Raw genomic sequence first — 21,062 nt, 5'->3', positions numbered from 1 at the left:
CTGAGCTGACTCTGCCTTGTGGGGTCTTATGTATACATACCTGTCAGACAATGTTAGCAAATATAGTAGCATGTGTGTAATATGTTCAGATGCAAAAGTTATTGAATACAATTGACTGTCTACCTACTCTGGAGCAAGCCTTCTCTCAGGACTGTTTACCTACTCTGGGTTAAGTCTTTGTCAGGTCTGCATCCACAGAGCCCATGCTTTAGAAAGAAGACATCTTTGTTTTAAAAACGAAGGCAATGCCACATGCAAGTTGCCCTAACAGGTCACAGTTGTAGGAAATAGGGAGAGCATGGTCAATTCCTCTATTTTAATGTTTGGCAAGTTTTCATAGAGGAAAATACCCTGGAACTAACAAGGAGAAAAAGTTCCAGGCTGAGGAAAGTGAATTTACAGAGTCCCAAAGGGATAAAAGAACGCAGAATAACCTCATTCCTGGGTCAGAGTTGGAGTTACATAGGACATGAAAGCAAGTGAGGCTGGGGATATGAAACCAAAGAGGCAGGCAGGTTCCAGATTCTGAAAGGCTTATCCATTATTCTAAGAGTTTGGGGGTTTGTCTTGTAGGTAATAGAGAGCCAATGAAGGAAGATAAACAATAGAACATAAATAAATAAATAGGACTGAAGTTTGGTTTTTATAAAGACTAGTCTAACTCAATATTTTGGTTTTTTGTTGTTTTGAGACAAGGTTGTTATGGGATAGCTGTACAGTGTGAAAATATATTGCCGTGATTGGTGTAATAAGAACTTGAACTACTAAGAGTTAGGCAAAAGGTACAGGCAGAACTTCTGAACACAGAGAGAGGAAGTAGGAGAAGACAATCAAGGCACAGTGAGACACCAATAAGACATGGAAGGAGTCAACATACAGAATGAAAGAAAGGTAAAAAGCCACGAGGCAAAGTGTAGACTAATATAAATGTGTTAGTTTAAGTTTTAAGAGCTAGTAGGGCAAGCCTAAGCTAAGGCCAAATTTTCATAATTAATAAGAAGTCTCCATGTTGTAATTTGTGAGCTGCAGGCCCAAAACAAGGTCCTCCTATCTGGTTCTGGCTGGCCTGGAACTCGAAATACTGACCACACTGACAGAGATCCACCTGTCTCCGCCTCCATGCCAGTTCAATCTAGCTCAATGCAGAGGACAGATCAAGTGGCTGTTGGGAGAAAGCAGTGAGCCCAGGAAGAAAACAATCCAACTCTGAATTGAAGTGTTCAGGTTTGTGGCTAAGGCCGGTAGGTGCTGGTGAAGCTTCTAGTACAATCAGAGGGGCAAGCATGTGAGGAACATAAGCTCTGAGAGAAATACACAGTTCAGGCTGTGGAGGTTTGCTAGGATGGCAGCATCCTGCTGCCCTTTGCCATGTTTACTTTTGGGAAATAGCAGCGTTTAGGCGGCAGCAGCACATTTCCTGGGAGGGGCTCCCAGGAGGGCCAGGAATGGAGAGCTGTTGAGACATGAATTTTTTTTTCTTTCCCTTCTGTGTACCTGCTACGATGTTTGGACAAACCGGCAGGCTATGAACAGGAAAGCCTGTGATCAGTGTAGAGTTCAAGCAGGAAGCCCAAAGTGGGGAAAGCAGCCTTGGCAGACGGCCAACCATGGTTGGCACAGTTCCTGGGGTCTCAGAAGTTGCTTGGGAGCTCACTGGGCCAAAGCCTAACTCCAAGCTCTTTCTGTTGTGCATTTGTTCTGAAGAACTTCTGAGAGGAACTCATAATAGGATTTCACATTTGGGGTTTGGGACCTTCCTTTCATTTGCCCAGCACTTCACAGTTTACAAAATGCTTACACTTATGGTAACTTTTTTTTCACCAAGACATGTAGCATTCTTCCCAATCTATGCATTTTCAAACAATACTTGGGAGCTATAAGTGAATTTTTTTTTCATAAGTGCATAGCTAGGAAGTGCCAAAACCACTGATCTAAATTAGATATTTTATGTTGGCGAAACAATAGGGAAGTGGATGTCTTACTCTGGATGAGAATACAAATTGAGCTAGCTTTTCATAACACATTGTCAGTATGTTAAATGTGGTTGGCCTTTCATCTGTCAGTTCTTATTCTGGGTCCCTGTGCTAGCCTTATGCTCATCCTAAAAAGCAAAGCTCAAAGTGAATCCAACATTAATATGTGACCCCAGTGGCCTTAGGGAAGAGTGAAAAGGACACCAAACTGCCCCCATTGTGTGCAAAGAGGATCTGATCCTACTAGAACCCTCTAAGGAACACAGAGAATTCTGGAAGACAGAGGAGGGAATGTATTCATAGGTTCTCACCTACATTACTTTCTCCACAGATGGTTAACTCATTCTTCATGGCTTACCAAATGTGTTCCCAGAAGTATCCCAAAATGTATTCACACATTGGCTATGTAGTTAAAAATAAGGCTAGAGGTAACCTGGGACCAATGCTGGTGTTGTCATTAGAACACAGATCTCTGAAAAGTCCAGTTTTCAGAATCTAGAAGCTATAGCTCTATGGAATTAACAAGAACAGGATCCAGACCCCTTGGAGGTTTGAAGGGAACCTATAAATAAATTAACCTATCAATTATTTAAAAATTATCAAAATTAAACTATTAACTTATCAATAAATTAACGAGATGTTTTGATTCTCTGCCATAGGAGACTTTACCTGTTCCATAGCACAATGACCTCATAATGCCAGATATTCTGTTGGGCAGGGCAACAGAGGACAACAGAGAAGGCTCTCTGTGCCCAGCGTCAAGCCCGAAGAGAGCAAAAAACAAATGATTTTCAAAAATCCAGTTCTTCGGGCTGGAGAGATGGCTCAGTGATAAAGAGCACTGCCTGTTCTTCCAAAGGTCCTGAGTTCAATTCCCAGCAACCACAGGGTGGCTCACAACCATCTGTAATGAGATCTGGCGCCCTCTTCTGGCCTGCAGGCATGCATGCAGGCAGAATACTGAGACTACTGATACATAATAAATAAATCTTGAAAAAAAATCCAGTTCTTCTCAACTGTTCTAGTTATAGGATTCATCTGAGAATACACCGTAAAGTGAAATTCCTGGGCCCCACCTAGAAATTCCAATTTGTGTCTATATAATAATCTACCTAAATAAACCTAGATTTCCAATTTTAAATCCCTCGAGCAATTTTTCTGTAGGTGATCCAGAAGCACACTTGAAAGGCACTGGCCCCGAACCCCAAGAGGGGAAAGCGTGTCTCTCCCTGGTTCCCTATTCAATACTGGGTACATCTAGGCACCCGAGATTTGTTCAGAACCAATCCTCTAAAAATCGTGTTTCAAATGGGGTCAGCTCAAATCTGTAGCCTCTCTGCAGCATTAGGCTATGGGACTCTATGGCAGTAGTCTAGGAAAGGGGATTCAAGCTCACTAAAAGCTACATGATAATCCACGAAGCCAAAGAAACCCATCTATGGGATCTAGTGCCAGGCTGTTTGCCTGCCAAGAGGAGTAAAGGGCCCTTGAGCACTCTAGCTCTGGCAGCCCGGAAGAATCATACCTGCGCTGTAGGTTGTTCTCTGGATAAAATTCCTCCCTGCCTTAAAGTAAAAAGAGTAAATGTAATTTAATAAATTTTAGACTTAAACTATTAACGTGACATAATTTATGGGATAATATGGATCAAATACTGTATAACTGAAAACCATATATAAAGCCAGTTACTATCATCTTGGAGAATTGGCTCAAGATGCTTCATATGGGGGTAAATGTGTACAAGCTCCGCAGTCAAATACAAGAGAAAATGGGAAGCAAATCACTGTGCTTCCCCAAGCCCAGGTTTTCTGCTCTCTAAAACATAAATAATGCTAATATCTACCTTTGAAGTTTCGTGAGAATTGAGGCAGTGTATGTTTTCCATTTCCTCTATTCCCATTCTCAATATTAATAGATTGGTTCCTTTTCTGCTCCCATCATGGGCTCTAAAGCCAGACCTTTTTTTTTTTTCATTTATGTATTTATTATGTATACAGTGTTCCGCCTGCATGTGTGCCTGCAGGCCAGAAGAGGGCACCAGATCTCATTACGGATGAGTTGTGAGCCATCATGTGGTTGCTGGAACTTGAACTCAGGACCTCTGGAAGAATAGCCAGTGCTCTTAACCTCTGGGCCATTTCTTCAAGCCCTAATGTCAGACACTGAATACACTAGGACAAGCACATGGTGGCAGGCAGCATGGGCCTGTCAAAACGCTCTGGGACACATGTCACTTTACGCATCCACACCTTGATGTATACAGAATACAGTTGATTCACGGACCTCCTGTCAACTACTGATTCACCGTTCCCAGCACGTAGACCTATCGCTAACCCCTTAAATTTAGAAGTGAATGGTACGGCCAAAGCGCGGGTCTTAACAAAGAAGTTTGAAAAGAGATAATGTGAATGTTTCCTGAGGTCCGTGGCAAGAGCGGCAGAAGAATAAATGTGCCGTTGTAACTCTGTTTTCCAGTTAGGATGGAATATTAGCCTGGACGGTGGAGTAGGAGGGGGCCGGTGTGAGAAGACGAAACAGTAGCCTTACTTTCCGGAAGATGCAAAGAGCACTGAGCCCGCCTGGCCTTGCACCAGGTCAGAGCGTCTCGAGGAGAGTCCCAGCGGCCAAAGCGCCCGGAAATGGGCCCAAACCCAGAGAAGCGCACGCGCACTGAAGTCGCAAAGCCCCTCTGGGTCGGCTACTTTACGTCAACGCCTACGTGGAAGACGTAAGGGACGCGGGGTGGGAGACGCCGGGCCGAGTCACGTGACATGTGCTCCGGGCGTTGGCTCCTCCCTCCCGAAGATGGCGTCCCTGCTGCAGTCGGAGCGCGTTCTCTATCTCGTCCAAGGAGAAAAGAAGGTTCGGGCCCCGCTCTCGCAGCTCTACTTCTGCCGCTACTGCAGCGAGCTGCGATCGCTGGAATGTGTGTCGCACGAGGTAACTAGGCCATTCCGCGGGGACTGCGCGCCGGGGCGGGGGTGCTCTTCCCTGTCACTGCGGCTGGCGGGAAGTTCCGCCGGGAGAGGCGGGGAAGTCTTGTATCTAGCCTTCCGATTGGCCAAGTGCCCCATCATTCATCTGAGTTTGCGATTTCATTTGCTTGTAAATTGTCACTTAGGAAAGGGGCGGCCCCGGGTGGGGCTGAGCAGATCCTCTTGTTCCAGAGCTGCCTGTAGCTGGACCGGTTTGCCCTGGACTCTGGGGTCCGCTGTGGGACTTGAGAATTGAGACCCGAGAGATTGGTCGGGGACTGTCTAGCACAAGCCACTGAAAAGCAGAGAAAACTTTTCTCATCGTTAGTGGAAGGAAGGCAGCCGTTCTCGCTCGTGGCCCTCCCTTCTGGGAAGGCCTGACCCTCCGTTAAGCAGAACCGGGCCCTGTCCAAACAGCTGACCCGGTTTCCTGAGCCAGGCCAAGGACTGAAGCGAGAAGGCTGGGATAGGTTGACTTGAGTAGAAAACGCATAGGGTAGTCTGTGGTCAAAGCAGCTCGGAATTCTCTTCACGGGCCCAGATGGTCATTGAAATAGAATTGTTCAGTTTGAAAATTAAAAGGCACCTAATAACCAAGTCCCAAACCTTTTGCAGCTTTTGACAAAAGTTGTTTATCTACTGCACTGCTGTTAGGAATCTCACAGTCTGGTGGAAAAGCCCATAGAAATGATGGCAGCTTTATTCTGTATTTAGCTGTGTGACAAAGGCTTTGCATAATCTTTCCAGATAATGAAGGCGGAGGCTTGGGTTTGGGAGGTTTTGGATGGGGTGGGGGGTTGTTGAGTCAGGGTCTCGTTAAGCCCAAGCTCACCTCAAGCTTACTGTGTAGCCAGTGCTGGCCTTTTAACTCCTGATTCCCCTGCCTTCACCTCCCAAGTGCCAGGATTATAAGTGTAATCCACTATGTCCAGCTATTGAAGGTGCTTGTTATTGCAAAAAGAAAAAAAAAAAAAAGAAGAAGCCGTATTGCGGTGACCCAGGCTTATAATCCTAACACTCAGAAGGCTGAAGCTAGAGGAACACTGTAAATTCAAAGCAGGCATGGGCTGCATGGTAATTTTTAGGACAGTCGGCTACAGTGTGACTTCTCACGAGCTTTCTCAAGGCTCACACTCCTCCCCCAAATGGACAGGTTAAGAAGCAAACACAGAATGTTTCCTGTAGGTCACAGAGTCGCTTAGAGGTGGGAAGGAAGATCTGTATCGGAGACTAAATCCTGGGAAGAAATGCTTGTGAAAACATGTCCGTGATTCTTATCTTACTGGGGCTACTTCCCAAAATATTGAGAATGGTTAAGACCAAGAATATAAGAAATCCAGTCCTAGTTATACATACTTACATATTTATGTCATATATGTGATTTTTCTTGGAGTTTGCATTAGCGTTTTGTGTGATAGCTAGAATTGTGTAATTATCAAATAGAAGCTACTTAATATATAAAGTACTTTTTATTTATTTATTTGGTTTTTCAAGAAAGGGTTTGTCTGTGTAGCTTTGAAGCCTATCCTGGAACTTGCTCTGTAGACCAGGTTGGCCTCGAACTCACAGAGATCCACTTATCTCTGACTCCCAAGTGCTGGGATTAAAGGCATGCACCACCACCCAGCATAAAGTGCTTTTTTATGAGATCTTTTTTAAACGGAACAGATCTACTATTTAGAATGTGTTTTGAGTAAAATACAGTAAGGTTATTGTGTTGTTCAGTTTTTTGTTGAAAAAGACGGTACTGGGGAACTGAAGAGGTGGCTCAGCAAGTAAAGGCTGAGTTGGGTTCAGAACCTACGTGGTGGAAAGACAGAACCCTTTCCTGGGAGATACACACACACACACACACACACCCCGTGAGATGAGCTGTGGTGCCTACCTGCAGGTCACCTACCTCATCATATGGACACGAAACAAATGTAAGATAAATAAATGAAAATCTCTCTTTTGGGGACTGGGATCATGAGTTCAGTCCCAGAATCACAGAACACACATACATAAAGCTAAGCACTGTGACACATAATCCAGGCCAGCCAACTTTATCTACTTGGTAAACCCCAGGCCAATGAGAAACCCTTTCTTATAAAAGAAAAAAGCGGGGAAGTGGCCAGGGGACGGTGCTTGAAGTTGTAGCACCTGAGAGTTTCCTCTGATCTCCACACACATGCACATACAACATACAAAAAAAAAAAATTAAGAAACAGGTCTCTAATTGGCTGGCTATAACTACGTAAATTTTCATATATACTTAGTAAATATATCACTAATGAGAAAACTTTATGTCTTTAAGGGTTATCTTTTTGTTTGTTTTGTTTTGTTTTTGTTTGTTTTGGTTTTGGTTCTTTGAGACAGGGTTTCTCTGTGGCTTTGGTGCCTGTCCTGGAACTAGCTCTTGTAAGCCAGGCTGGCCTCAAACTCACAGAGATCCACCTGCCTCTGCCTCCCCAGTACTGGGATTAAAGGCGTGTGCCACCACCGCCCAGCTAAGAGTTATCTTACTTTTTTAGATGTAATGTTGAATGTTTTGCCTGCATGTAAGTCTGTGCACCATGTACATTCCTGCTGCCTGTGGAGGTCGGAAGAAGGGTAAGGGTGAGCCACCATGTGGGTGCTGAGAATCTAACCCCAGTCCTCTGCAACAGCAGCAGATGCCCTTCTCACAAGCCACCTCTTCAGACCCAACTTAATGTCTCTTAACACAGGGACTGCTGGGTTATTGTAGTGACATCAAGCCAAACTCGATGGGAGGCTGTTGACCACGGCTTTACATTTGCATTATTAATTGATTCAGTAGACCAGAGAGTTATTCATTTGGGAGCTTTGACCTATCAGATAGACAAGTCTTGGACAGCTGACACATAAACCTTGGTGATAGGGAACAGAAAATACGAGAAAGGAAAAGGATTAAGAGAGGAAAAAATGAAAGACGTCTACAGACAGGGAATTGCTTAGTTGGAAACAGTCCAGGTGTTTTTGTCTGTTTTCCCCGGGTCAGTAATTTCTTATCTTCTGGTGAGGTGGAGCATATTTTAATAATAAATTTCTTTCTCTCTGATATTTTTATTTCTTCATAGGTGGACTCACATTATTGTCCCAGCTGCTTAGAAAACATGCCATCAGCTGAAGCCAAATTAAAAAAGAATAGGTAAGAACTGGGCAAATCTTTCTGTTCCCATTTGTTATTGGTTTTGTGAGCACTAAGGCCAAAACAGGGTCTTATTTCATAGACCAGACCTCAAATTTTGTTTTTTTCATACAGGATTTCCCTGTTTGACCCTGGCTAGCCTAGAGCTCACTCGGTAGACTAGGCTGACTTTGAACTCAGAGATCCACCTGCCTCTGCCTCCCAAGTGCTGGGATTAAAGGTGTAAGACACCACTACCTGACTTTAATTGTTGGGGGGGTTAGGTTTCGAGACAGAGTTTCTCTTTGTAACCATCCTGACTGTCCTAGAACTCTCTTTATAAACTAAGCTGGCCTTGAACTCACTGAGGTACACCTGCCTCTGCCTTCCAAGCACTGGGATTAAAGGTGTGTGCTGCCACTGCCCAGCATTGATTTTATTTTTTAATAAAGTACCTTTATTAGAGAACTTCTAAAAATTGTTCTGAAAATAGTGCAGTCTCCTCCCCCTTTGTTAAGAGACAGGATTGATTTAGTTATGTCACCATAGGCTTCTTGTGGCTGGGACTGTCTCTTAGACTTTCTCTGGTCATGAGGTTAAAAGTACCAAGGCTTCCTGGTGCAGTATCATATAGACTGCCCTTCGGTGTCTGTGATGTTTCCTCTTTCAGACAGGAGGCTGGGTAAGAGTAGGGAGTTAGACTACCCTCTCAAAGTCTAGTTACATAAATGGTTTAGGACTTTTTTCTTATTCTGCCTCTTTTCTCTATTTAATCATTACTCATGAATATTTATTTCGTTGGTTAGGCTGTGATATTGCTTTATCTTGTTGGTTTTCGCCCTTGTGTGTTCTGTCTTTGGCCCTGGGAACTCTTACTTTTCCCCTGAGCCCCTGTAGCCGCTATCATTGGAAAAGAGAGTATGTTGTCTTGTTCCATTATTTGAGCAGTTTCTTACCAGTATAGTACTATAAGGTATTTTAGTGTGTATATTTTCTGCCTCTAAGAATTTGTTATTTCTTGAAGAAACTTGGTTCTTTTTACTGGAGGATATTAAGAACTAAAACCCAGCACGACATGGTGACACATTCTTTTTTTTCCCGGCTCATGGCTTTAATGCCAGCACATGGGAGGCAGAGGCAGGTGGATCTCTCTGAGTTTGAGGCCAGCCTGGTCTACAGAGTGAGTTCCAGGACAGCTAGGGCTACACACACACACACACACACACACACACACACACACACAAAGCCCTAGCTACTGCTGGGTTTTTAGTTGTGAAAATTCTTGTTTCCCGCCTTATTCCTGTTCATTTGTGGTTGTGAGCCCCTAGTTTTGTCTTTCCTGCTCCAGGAAGTAGCTCCTGAGAATTAGATGCTGCGTTGTATGCTTTCTGTACATTCATGTGTCACTTGGCTTTTCAAGTGAATCTGTAAGGTAGGTGGTATTGTTTCTCTTATTGAAGACGGCAGTTTATTATTATAACAGATGATCAATATTGTGGAAGACTACAGGTGAAATCTGGATATCCTCGGGCTGTGGGAGTGCTGAATGCACCGGGTGTGGTTGCTCACAACTGTAATCCTAGCACTTAGAGCCAGGAGCCAGGACCAGTCTGAGCTAAATAGGCTTCGTTTCAAACAAACAGCAAAAGACACCAGGGTCTAGTGCTCCCAAAGGGAAATGCTACACAATGCATCTCAGGAGAGAACAGAAAGCTACTGCCCCTTCCCTGGTGTCTGTTCCCTGCTGGTGCCCCATTCTGACCACGCTCCTCCATTGTGGTGTGTTTCAGATCCCTGGCACAGCGGTCAAACAGTAATTTTCTGAATCCAGTTTCACAGTTGTTTATGTTGTTGAGACTGAATTTTTTGTCACACAGTACTCTGTCCTCTCTAGCAGCATAAACTATGCCATTTCCTTAAAAATCTGTGTCCTATATAGGCATAAAAATGTGGAATCGTAAACCCTACCTAGAAACAGTGATTTTTCTCTGTAGAGGAGGTAGAATTGGGTTCTGATTTGTTACAAGCTTTGCTGATAATTGTTTTGTTTTGTTTTTAAATGAACATATAGTACTTCTGAAGTGCTAAACTTGGTAAAAGTACCCAGAAAAAAGTTATATTTTTCCCCTTGAGAGTCTTTGAATTCCTACCATTTGGACCATGGTTTCCTAAACTGTGCACTGTGACCATGTGCCTAGATGTGAGCACTTTAAAAAGATGACAGAGGTAAAAGGTTTCTGAAACGAAATCTAATTCAGAATCAGACATGTAGTAAATGAGGTGTTTATGGTGGCGTGTGCCCGTGTCCCGTTGTACTACCTCATTATAACCTTGGCTCTGAACACAGCCTGTGTGTGGACTTGGCACTCCTGGTGCCGCAGTGGGTGCTGCCTAAAACAGTTGAGACTATTAGAGCTGATGAATTGGATTTTTTTTCGACACATGCAAAGTTCTTTGCTATAATACAAATATTAGCTTGATCATAGACAGCAAAGTCTATGATTTTTCTACCATCATTCCTCAGCATGTATCAGATTATACTTCTTTGGTTTCTATTGTATAAGAGTGTTTACTTTTAAAAGAGTGATGGCTTGGGATTGGGACAGAATTTCCAGAAATATCTGAAATTACCCTAAAGACACTTATGTCATTTTAGATTACATATTTATTGTAATTTATTGTAAAGTATTGGCAATTATAAAATATCAGCCCTGAAAAGCATTGAAGATTCTCTCTCCTGCATTATCAACTATTTAGCAAAGATTTAATTCATTATATAAAAATAAATGTGCATCTTTGTTAGCATACAAATTTGCTTTTTTAAAAATTGGTTTTTTGATACAGGGGTTCTCTGTAGCTTTGGAGCCTGACCTGGAAATCACTCTGTAGAGCAGGCTGGCCTTGAGCTCATAGAGATCCACCTGCCTCTGCCTCCCTAGTGCTGGGATTGGGATTAAAGACATGCACCACCACCACCCAGCTGCTTCTACCTTTAATAAATGGCAAATTACATGTATAACAATAAATTGTTCTTAAGTTTTTCTTTACTTATTAACAGTAAATGTTTTATTTGTATACTTGATTTACAAAAAAAATATCCTAGAGATTATGTGATAAACTTCTCAAAAGTAAAAAAAAAATTAAGAGACCTTGAACTAAACCAATGTCTAGCATGTAGTAGGTACTTGTAAGTATTAGTTGAATGAATGGTTGTGTTTGCCATGTCACAGATGTGCCAACTGCTTTGACTGTCCTGGGTGCATGCACACTCTTTCCACCCGGGCCACCAGCATCTCCACACAGCTTCCAGATGACCCAGCCAAAACCACCATGAAGAAAGCCTACTACTTGGCCTGTGGATTTTGTCGATGGACTTCTAGAGACGTGGGCATGGCAGACAAATCTGTAGGTGAGTATACTTGAACATGGCGTTTGCTCTGCCATCAGTGCTGTAATTCTCCATAAACTATCAGCTCTGTATGTGCTGGGCTGTAGAACCTAAATTGAGAACAGTTGTCAATAAGTCTTGTGTGCACCCATTTTCTCACATTTATGGATCATAGTTTCTCATCTCAGAGTAATACCATTCCATTTTCTTAGAGTTGGTAAAGTAACTTTCATGAATCTAATACTACAGCCAAACTTAATACCATTTATTTTAAAAATATTTCTTGAGCTAGGGATATTGTTTATGAAGCCCTGGGTTCAATTCCCAGCACTGCATACACCAGGTATTCTAGCTTGCATATGTAATCCCAGCATTGCAGGGTCATTCTCACCTGCCTATGGAGCTCAAGGTCATCCTGGGCTATGTGATACCCTACCTCAAAAACAATTTTTTTATCTGAAATTTAAATATCATGGACAAAATTAAAAATGATAAATTTAGGAAAGCAGAACTCAGTTGTAGTAATAAGGGGCGGCGGGGCTGCGTCCCCAGCACCCCGGATGCCTGCCCGGCTACCTTATGCCCCGAAATAATTACACGGACACTGTATTCTTTTAAACACCGCTTGGCCCATTTCTTCTAACCTCTTCTAGGCTAATTCTCACATATTAATTTAGCCCATTTCTAATCATCTGTGTATGGCACCCCAAGGTGCGCTTACCAGGAAGATTCTAGCCCATGTCCATCCTGGGTCGGAGCTTCATCCCGGGAGCGGGGCATGGCGTCTCTCTCAGGCATCTGCTCCGGAGAGGAGAGCTGTCGCGACTCTGAGCTCACTTCCTCTTCCTCCCAGCGTTCTGTTCTGATTACTCCTCCCACCTATCTTCTAACCAATAAAATGGGCCAGGGCAGTTCCTTTATTAGCCAATGACCTTCCTCCATCACTCAGTAATAACAGACTAACCAAATTGAAGAACCGATAGATCAATTTTAGGAGAGTCAGAAGGAACACAGCAAAGAATTTGAACGGGTGTCATAGCTGAAGATAAAAGTGATCATCTTCAAAGGTGTTCATTTAGCTACAAATTAGGAAAATGCTATTTTTCAAATTTTTTTTGAATCTGATTATATCATGTTAGATACAGGCTAATTCTCAAATACTGTCATCTTGGAGAACAGTTTGATGACCCCTATTTACTTTTATTTTTTGTTTGTGTGTGCATGCCTGTTTGGAGGCCTGAGGACAACTCTGGAAAGTTGATGTGCTCCCCAATGTGAGTTCTGGTGATCGAACTCAGGTCCTTGGGCTTAGTGTCAAGTGCCTTTAATTGCTGAGCCATCCTGCCAGCCTTATTTATTTACTTTTTGAGGCATGTCTCACTCTGGCAGAAAAGGATTAGATCCCCTGAACTGGAGTTACAGATGGTTGTGAGCCACCATGTGGGTGCTGGAAATCAAACATGGATGCTCTGGAAGAGTAAGTAGCCAGTGCTCCTACCTGCTGAGCCGTATCTCCAGCCCTCTTTATCTATATGTTGTGCATTTGGGTATTTTGCCTGCATGTATCACATTCATGCAGTGCCCATGAAGGCCAAAAGAGGTGTTTGATCTTCTAGAAATGGAGTTACAGACAGTTGCAAGCCTCCACATGGGTGCTAAGAACTGAGCCCAGCTCCTCTGCAAGAGCAACAAATGGTCTCAATGGCTGAACTATCTTTTAGTTTGTATTTTATTTTGTTTTTGTAGCCCAGGCTGATCTTGAAATGTTGATTCTTGGGTCTGCACCAGGCCCCCTGAGTATGCATTAGGGATTCCAGTTTAGTGCTTTTACAGGATACCCGTGTGTACGGACAAGTGGATCTCTGATTATTGTGCCTTTTCTTGGGCTCTTTTCCTTCTGCTTATTTGTTTTGTCTAATTCTGATGTGTTAGTTTTTGTTTTACCTTATTATACTTTCTTTTTATTATTAAAAAAAATTAAAGAAATGGCGAATCTTGTACCTAAACCTCCAGTGTTTTAGGATTACAGATCTGAGCCACCACACCTGGCTAGTGTGTGTTTTCTTTATTATCTGTCACACAGAAAGCATCTTCAGTAAAATATCTACAAGTCTTTTATCCCTTTTTAATAGACAAGGTCTCATGCCCAGGCTGGTCTTGAACTCCTGTTCACCTCACCTCCACCTCTTAAGTGCTGGTATTATAGACACATACTGCAATATATGGTTCCTTTTGCCCACTTATTGTTCCTTGTGTGTACAGATGTGTTTATACTTTGTTTTCCTGTTGAAGAGACTTTAACCTAATCCAGCTTTGCTAAAATCTACTCTGTATACTTATTGACATGCAAGTTTTAACCCTTATGTTTCAGCCTATAGTCTATGTCTCAGGTAAGTTCTGTACATTTTTTAATGGTCAAGGGTTTTGAAGTTTGTATGGGTTTGAGTTTGGGGGATTTTGTTTTGCATGTGCAGATCCAGTTGCTACAGCACTACTTGTTCGGAATTTGGATCGTGTTACACATGAGAGCAGGGTTTCCAGATCCTGCCTACTTCCTGAGTTGATTCCTATCTCCTTCACTTACTATCTGCGTAACTTTAGGTCAGTTAGCCATTCTGAGCTTTGAATTTCTCATCTATAAAATGGGATCAATCAGAATGCCTTACCTCAGAACGTATTATGAGAACAGAAAAAAAAAAATATGCTTTGTGCTCCATTTCAGGTGCCTGATGCAAACACCGTGCATGTATTCTTGGTGCTGCTGAGGGTCAGCATCACCCTCATTATATTTAAAGAAATAATGTTGTTTTGGGCTTGATAGCCTAGGCCTGTGATCCTAGCTACTTGGGAAGCTGAGACAGGAGGATTACAAACTCAAAGTTTGTCTGGGATACAGAACAAGGCCAGCTTTGGCACCTAAACAAGATTATGTCTCAAACATTTTAGAAACAAGATTGGTGAAATGACTCAGTGGGTAGACGCTCTTGCTCTACAAACTTGACTACCTGAGTTGTTTTTAAGGGCTTGGAATATAGCTCAGTGTAAAATATGGGCAGAGCCCTAGGTTCAGTCCCTAGTACTGGAAAGAAAGGGAAGGCAAAGGGAGTAGGGAAAGAGAAAGGGTGTGTGTGTTGCTCTTCAGTTATGCTGGTCCATAAGTGTTCTTTCTTGGAAACTCTATGTTTTTAATTTTTGTCCTACAGGTGACAATTTTGAAAATAAAAAGATAAAATTACTGTTTGATGTTTGTTTTCTAGCGAGTGGCGGTTGGCAAGAACCAGAAAATCCTCACACACAACGGGTAAGTACAAGAACATAGGCCACAGAGGAAGAAACCAGAAAGGCAGTGAGTGTGGCCCATTCCTAGAAGTGCCTTTATCTTTGCTGTGGGTCAGTTACTCACAAAGAGGTTTTAAGTCGGTGCCACTTCTTCTCTCTCCACTGAAGTCGTGGAAAACACTTGTAGTTTTGGTTCTGAGTTCCAGTTGTGTTTCAGAAGAGGATTGAAATAACTTTGTTGTTTTCTTCACATGCCCAACAGTAGCTAATAAAAGTTTCGTTTGCTATCAGATACTCTTAGAAATACGTGCACATAGACCTTTCAGTCCTAGAGACACTAATAATTTTGAAGGTGCCTTTGGACCAGTAATGACTTCCTGCAGAAGCAAGATAGAGCGTTTTTGCAGTATGTGTTGCAGTTGGCTTTTTAACCCCTGCGTTAGAACAGTGTGAGGAACTGATGATCTGTTATCAGCATGCACACTATAATGTCCAGGTGAAAACTAAACAGGAATTTACAGTTTTCACCTATGACATCAGCAAAAATTAAAAATGCTGAAAGTGTCCAGAGTGAGAGTGTAGGGAAATGGTTTTCTCACATGTATTGTGTGTAGTATGGGTTGATACAGGTTTCTGGAATTCTTTGTTGTGTGTACTTCATAGATGCTCACCTACAGAAATGCATGTATATGTGAACAAGTGCTTGCACATAGCCATATGTGTTCGTGTGTGTGTGTATGTGTGTGTGTGAAATCTTCAGCGTGTCTGATAGGGAAGGGAAAAATTGTCTCCAGGTAAAGTAGAAACTGAAGTAAGTAATGTGAGGGAGAATTTGTGCCTTGTCAACATTTCTTGGAAATTTCAACTAATGAGGTCAGCGTGAGCATTGTGCTGCTGTCTGGAGATGCTAGACACAGGGGAAAGAGTTGAAACAGGCGAACAGCCTGTAGGTGGAGGAAACAAAGCGTGTAGTAGCTGAGAGAGTGGTTGAAGTGGAGCGTGGTATCGGCAAATGGGGAAGGGTGTTGAGGGTTGACCTTTTAGACCAAGAAGTTTGAGAAGCCTTTAAATGTTTAAAAATAAGGAGATGACAGGATCACATTAATGTTAAAAAAATAATCAATTGCATGGGCTGGAGAGTTGGCTTAGTGGTTGAGAGTACTAGGTGATCTTCCAGAGGACTTGAGCTCAGTTCCCAGTACCTCCAGGGTAGCTAATTACGCTCTATAACTCCATTTCCAGGGTGTCTTAGTTTGGTGTCTATTGCTGTGGTAAAGGCCGTAACCAAAAGCAACTTGGGGAGGAAAGGGTTTATTCCATCTTCAAACTTTCAGGTCATACTCTATCACTGAGGGAAGTCAAGGCAGACTTGCCCTATGGCTTGCTCATTTTGCTTTTTTATACACCCCAAGACCACCCTCTCAAGGGTGGTACTACAGTACTAGAAAGCTGGGTGTGGTGGGCAGAGAAGTATGGAGCACATCCTCTCGACTCCTCTACGGAGTCGAATGCCCATGCATTCTCTGGTTGGATGTGAAGATTTCATCCCAGTTCTGAAAACCCTGTAATCAGAGAAAACGATGTGGGTTCTCCCACATCAGTCATTCATCAAGAAAATGCACTACAGTCTTGCCTACAGGCAATCTGGTGGAGGCAGTTCCTCCGTTGACATCTCTCTTCCAAGATAACTCTAACTTGTATCCAGTAGACAAAAATCTATCCCAACTAGGACATAAGGGATCTACCACTCTCTTCTGGCCACCACAGGCACTACACATACATGATTCATAGACATACATGTAGTTAAAACAACCATGGACATAAAGGAAATCTCATTTAAAAAAAATATATTTTTGCTGCTGATTAAAGAGGACAAGAACGACACCAGAAGACCATTTATGTCCTGTTGTAAGAAATGTTTAAATACCTTTTAGAACATTTGTTCTATGCAATGAGGTCCAGCCTTTGAAAAGAACAAGGTTGGTGTGTTAGTATGGACAGAGAGGTAGATCAGATGTATGGGAAGTCCATTATACTTGGAATAAAAAAGAATAGATATTTTATTCCCTTTTAGATGAAAAATAAAGCACTTTGTGGTTTGGAGCAAGTTCTATATCTATACATGGGTGTTTTAAAGTGTATCATATGTTTCTTCTTTTTTTTTTTTTTTTTTTTTTTGGTTTTTCGAGACAGGGTTTCTCTGTGGCTTTGGAGCCTGTTCTGGAACTAGCTGTGTAGACCAGGCTGGCCTCGAACTCACAGAGATCTCCTGCCTCTGCCTCCCGAGTGCTGGGATTAAAGGCGTGCGCCACCATCGCCCGGCTATATCATATGTTTCTAAAGTGTGTCAGAAAGACATAATTGGTAATAGCAGGTACCTAATTGAAAGAAAAGGCTAGGGGGCTGGAGAGGTGGCTCAGAGGTTAAAAGCAATCACATGTGGTGGCTCATAACCATCTATGAGATCTGGTGCCCTCTTCTGGCCTGCAGGCACACATGCAGGCAGAACACTGTATACATAATAACAAATTTTTAAAAAAAAAGGAAAGACTACCTTTAATCAAAGGATGAGGCAGAGTAGTGTTTTATTCTTTATGTTTGTATGTTTGAATTTTTATACTGCTCTATGATGAAAAATGAATTAAAAAGTGACAAGGCTGGGTGTGGTAGGCAGTGACGTATGGAGCATGTCATCTTGCGGATGTAAGGATTTCATTTCAGTTCTGAAAACACTGTTATGAGGGAAAATTCCCTTTACAGAAGAAGGAGGGAAAAAAAAACTTGCCCACTTTATTTAGTAAAATAAAAAATAACTTTCCTTGTTTCTTTTCTTGTTTGTTTGTTGAGACAGAGTTGCTTTGTGAAACAGTTCTGGCTGTCCTGGAACTCGATTTGTAGATCAGGCTGGCCTCAAACTCTCAGATCCACCTGCCTAGTGCTGGGGTTAAAAGCATGTGCCACCACCACCTGGCTTATTTTACTTCTAGTCAATGCAATTGATTGATTTTGTTAGTCTTTTCATGAGACAAATAGAGTCCTTGATTTCTTACAGATGAATAAGTTGATTGAATATTACCAGCAACTTGCTCAGAAGGAAAAGGTTGAACGAGATCGCAAGAAACTGGCACGGCGTAGGAACTACATGCCTATGGCTTTTTCGGTGAGAATTTGGCATAAAGATATTTTGCAAGGCCTGTAAGGCATCAGAATAGTGGCCATTTCAGAAAATGGCCAGTGTCCTAGATTTCTGTAGTTGGTATCAAAAACAGTTTCTCACATACAGACATGTAAGCCCACGGCTGTGCTTTTGTGTGTCATTAATTTTATTTAAATTCCTTGTGTTTTAATAGGGGCTTCTATCTTCCTTCATCGTTCCATTTTATGTTTATTCCTACTAAAAGTTACTGCTTAATTTTTTAGGCTATGCAGACTGTTGAGTGCTTTTGCATATTACAGAAAGATAGAAAAGACAGTGGTGGGGTGGTAGATTTTATTTGCCTACCATTGCAATATTCCTCTGGCACCCTGATTTCCCAGTTCCAGTCTTTGTTTTTATTTTGACACCTTACCACTTACCACACCATCCTCTTTTTTTTTTTTTGTTTTTTTTTTGTTTTGTTTTTGTTTTTCATGACAGGGTTTCTCTGTAGCTTTTTGGAGCCTGTCCTGGAACTCGCTCTTTAGACCAGACTGGCCTCAAACTCACAGAGATGAGTCTCTGCCTCCCAGGTGTTGGGGTTAAAGGTGTGCACCACCTCCGCCTGGCCCCATCCTCATTTTTTTTTCAAGATGGAAATCACTGCACATGCACAGTATTTGTGGCGGTGGTGCTGGTGGCACTGTTGCTGGGGGTTGAACCTAGGACCTGGCCTCTGTAGGCAAGTACTCCCTCGCTGACTACATCCTGAGCCTTACACAGTATGTTTGTGTGCTTAAATAAGCAGAGATACGCACAAGTGGGGTTGTTGGTAGAAGTGGTTTATGGATGTCATTTTCTGCTACTTTATAATTACTAAACAGAAACAAGGATTGGGATTCTGGGGGGGGGGGGTTGTTCTCCCCCAGGTTTCATTTGTTCTCACAGAACAGTTCCTTTTCCTTGTACCTGCTTGAGCCCTAACATGTTGACATTAAATAAATAACATGGCGTGACATGTCAAGCACTGTGCTACATACATAATGTATATCATTTTATTTAATCGCCACAACAGTCCTGTAAGGTTGATAGTACACTTGAGGAAATGAGATCTGGAAGGTTAAATAACTTGTTATACTGTATCTACTGGACAATTTATTAAGCCACTAAAGACATAATGATTGGTAGGATTCATATAGAAATATATAGATGTAAGTTTAGTTAAACATTAGCTAAAGCACCTACACTTAACCAAAGTGAATGTTCCCAAATAGTCCAGTGCCTGATCAGCATATCCACGCCTACATATTAGGACAGGACTTGGAACAAAATGCTTTATCCTTCCAACCTTCCCATATACCTGCTGGCTGTATGCATTTGCTTTTATCTTATGCTTCATTTTTTTTCTTTGTTATAACCTGCTGCTATTTGGGGGCTCTACAGCAACACACTATTCATGTAGTGGTAAGTTCTTTTATGATTCTTGCTAACCCTGAAGAAGTTAGCAGATGGTCATTGTGTGTCTTAGAATCTTCACATAGTTCTTGCCTGAACCATAGCTTGGACGTTCTTAGACTAGTGTTAAAAGCTTGTGTGTCGTCCATTTTTACTGTCCTGTAGTTTTAGTCTCTGTTGCTTATTCTAGGAATAGAATAGTAATGTGGGTTACAAATAAAGTAGATTTTGAGTAACTTTTTGGTTTTATTACTTTTGGTTTTGTTTTAGTTTTTGCTTATTTCCCTAAGCTTCTCATGCTATCCTCCCGTTTCTTGCCTTCAATGAATAGGATGTATAAACTGGCCTTTCTAATAGCAATTTCTGAACTCTGTTTAGGACAAGTACAGTCTTGGAACCAGGCTTCAGCGACCCCGAGCTGGTGCATCCATTAGTACACTTGCTGGACTTTCGTAAGTTTGGACATTAAGTAACTGAGAACAGCAGATAACAGAATGCATTTTTAAAGGGGTATCGAATTTTTTTTAAAGCTACCAATAGGAAAAAGAGTCTTAGACTTAAAAAAGACCCAAACTGTAAGATACTCTATGTTAGAAGATTACTCCAGTCTTTGATAAGGACTTTGAATGGACCCTCAGGAACTTACGACTTCTCATTTTTTAGCCTTAGAGAAGGAGAAGACCAGAAAGAGGTAAAGATTGAGCCTGCTCAGGCTGTTGCTGAAGTGGAACCTCTGCCTGAAGACTATTACACACGACCAGTAAACTTAACGGAGGGTAATTTCATACGTTCTTCTGTTCCTGCTCTGTTCTCTGGCTGTGTATGCTTTGACTCCAGCATGCCTCAGGACTTGAGATTCTTAATGGAATCTCTAGGAAAATAATGTATTGAAAATAAATTAGATATACTCATTTAAAGAACTTTAAAATATCTTTCAATACTGTTCATTTTGGCATATTGCTTCAGGTAGCATATTTCGTTGCCTGCATACAAGTCTGATTTTTAAAACTGACTGAACTGAGCCCGATTTCTGCCTTTCTTGCTAGTGACCACCCTTCAGCAGCGCCTCTTACAGCCTGACTTCCAGCCAGTCTCAGCTTCACAGCTCTATCCTCGACACAAGCACCTTCTGATCAAACGGTCCCTGCGCTGTCGGGTAAATACTCTTTCCTGTAGAGTTGCCATTTGTCCAAGAGAAAAGCAGATAAGAGTAGACATGAGTGATATCTGGCCATTGTAGTAAATACAGAAGCTCAGAGAGCACACCAGATGTTTGGACATTATTTTTAAATGGTTTCAATATAAATTCAATCCTAATGACTCTGAAAGTAGCTACTGATGTTGTTCCTGCTCTACAAATATGGAGACCGAAGTACCTGAAGATTAAATGTGTAACGTAAGCCCATAACAGAATAGCAGAAGAACGTATGGCTTTTAGGGTATATAAGTAAACCACTAATACAAATTAAGCAATTTAAGAAAAATTAAGAAAGAAGAAAAACCACAAATTTCACCTCTAGGAATGTACAGAACAAACAGTGGTTTCTTGGATAAATTGTAAAAACAAAATAACAAAATAGAAGGAGGAAATCTTAGATTCCATCCTGTGATGCTGTAGACTCTCTATGATGATCAATTCTACATTGCCTGAATGATGCAGTGTGGTACCCACTGGTTACACATCACTGCCAAGTGCTTGAAATGTGAAGTTTGCTGAGAAACTGAC

General features: G+C 42.0%; 1 protein-coding gene across 2 annotated transcripts in view; it reads left to right on the top strand.

Moving 5' to 3' along the window:
• The first annotated feature begins 4,745 nt into the window (after positions 1-4,745).
• The window catches only part of LOC121445240 (dynactin subunit 4), a 30,883-nt gene continuing 14,566 nt past the window's right edge, over positions 4,746-21,062 (top strand). The window contains exons 1-9 of one of the 2 annotated variants that reach the window (XM_041647282.1): positions 4,746-4,913; positions 8,029-8,099; positions 11,309-11,487; positions 14,724-14,767; positions 17,798-17,905; positions 19,325-19,345; positions 19,715-19,788; positions 20,000-20,112; positions 20,383-20,492. In XM_041647282.1, coding sequence (XP_041503216.1) covers positions 4,779-4,913; positions 8,029-8,099; positions 11,309-11,487; positions 14,724-14,767; positions 17,798-17,905; positions 19,325-19,345; positions 19,715-19,788; positions 20,000-20,112; positions 20,383-20,492 — 855 coding nt within the window. In that variant the 5' untranslated portion in view covers positions 4,746-4,778. The remainder of the gene's footprint in view (positions 4,914-8,028; positions 8,100-11,308; positions 11,488-14,723; positions 14,768-17,797; positions 17,906-19,324; positions 19,346-19,714; positions 19,789-19,999; positions 20,113-20,382; positions 20,493-21,062) is intronic. The other variant, XM_041647283.1, reaches the window with a different exon arrangement.

This window comes from Microtus oregoni, unplaced genomic scaffold, assembly GCF_018167655.1.
Source record: "Microtus oregoni isolate MIOR12 unplaced genomic scaffold, Mior012 000168F_ref0000490, whole genome shotgun sequence".
Taxonomy (NCBI): Eukaryota; Metazoa; Chordata; class Mammalia; order Rodentia; family Cricetidae; genus Microtus; species Microtus oregoni.
This window is presented reverse-complemented; position numbering and strand designations above follow the sequence as displayed.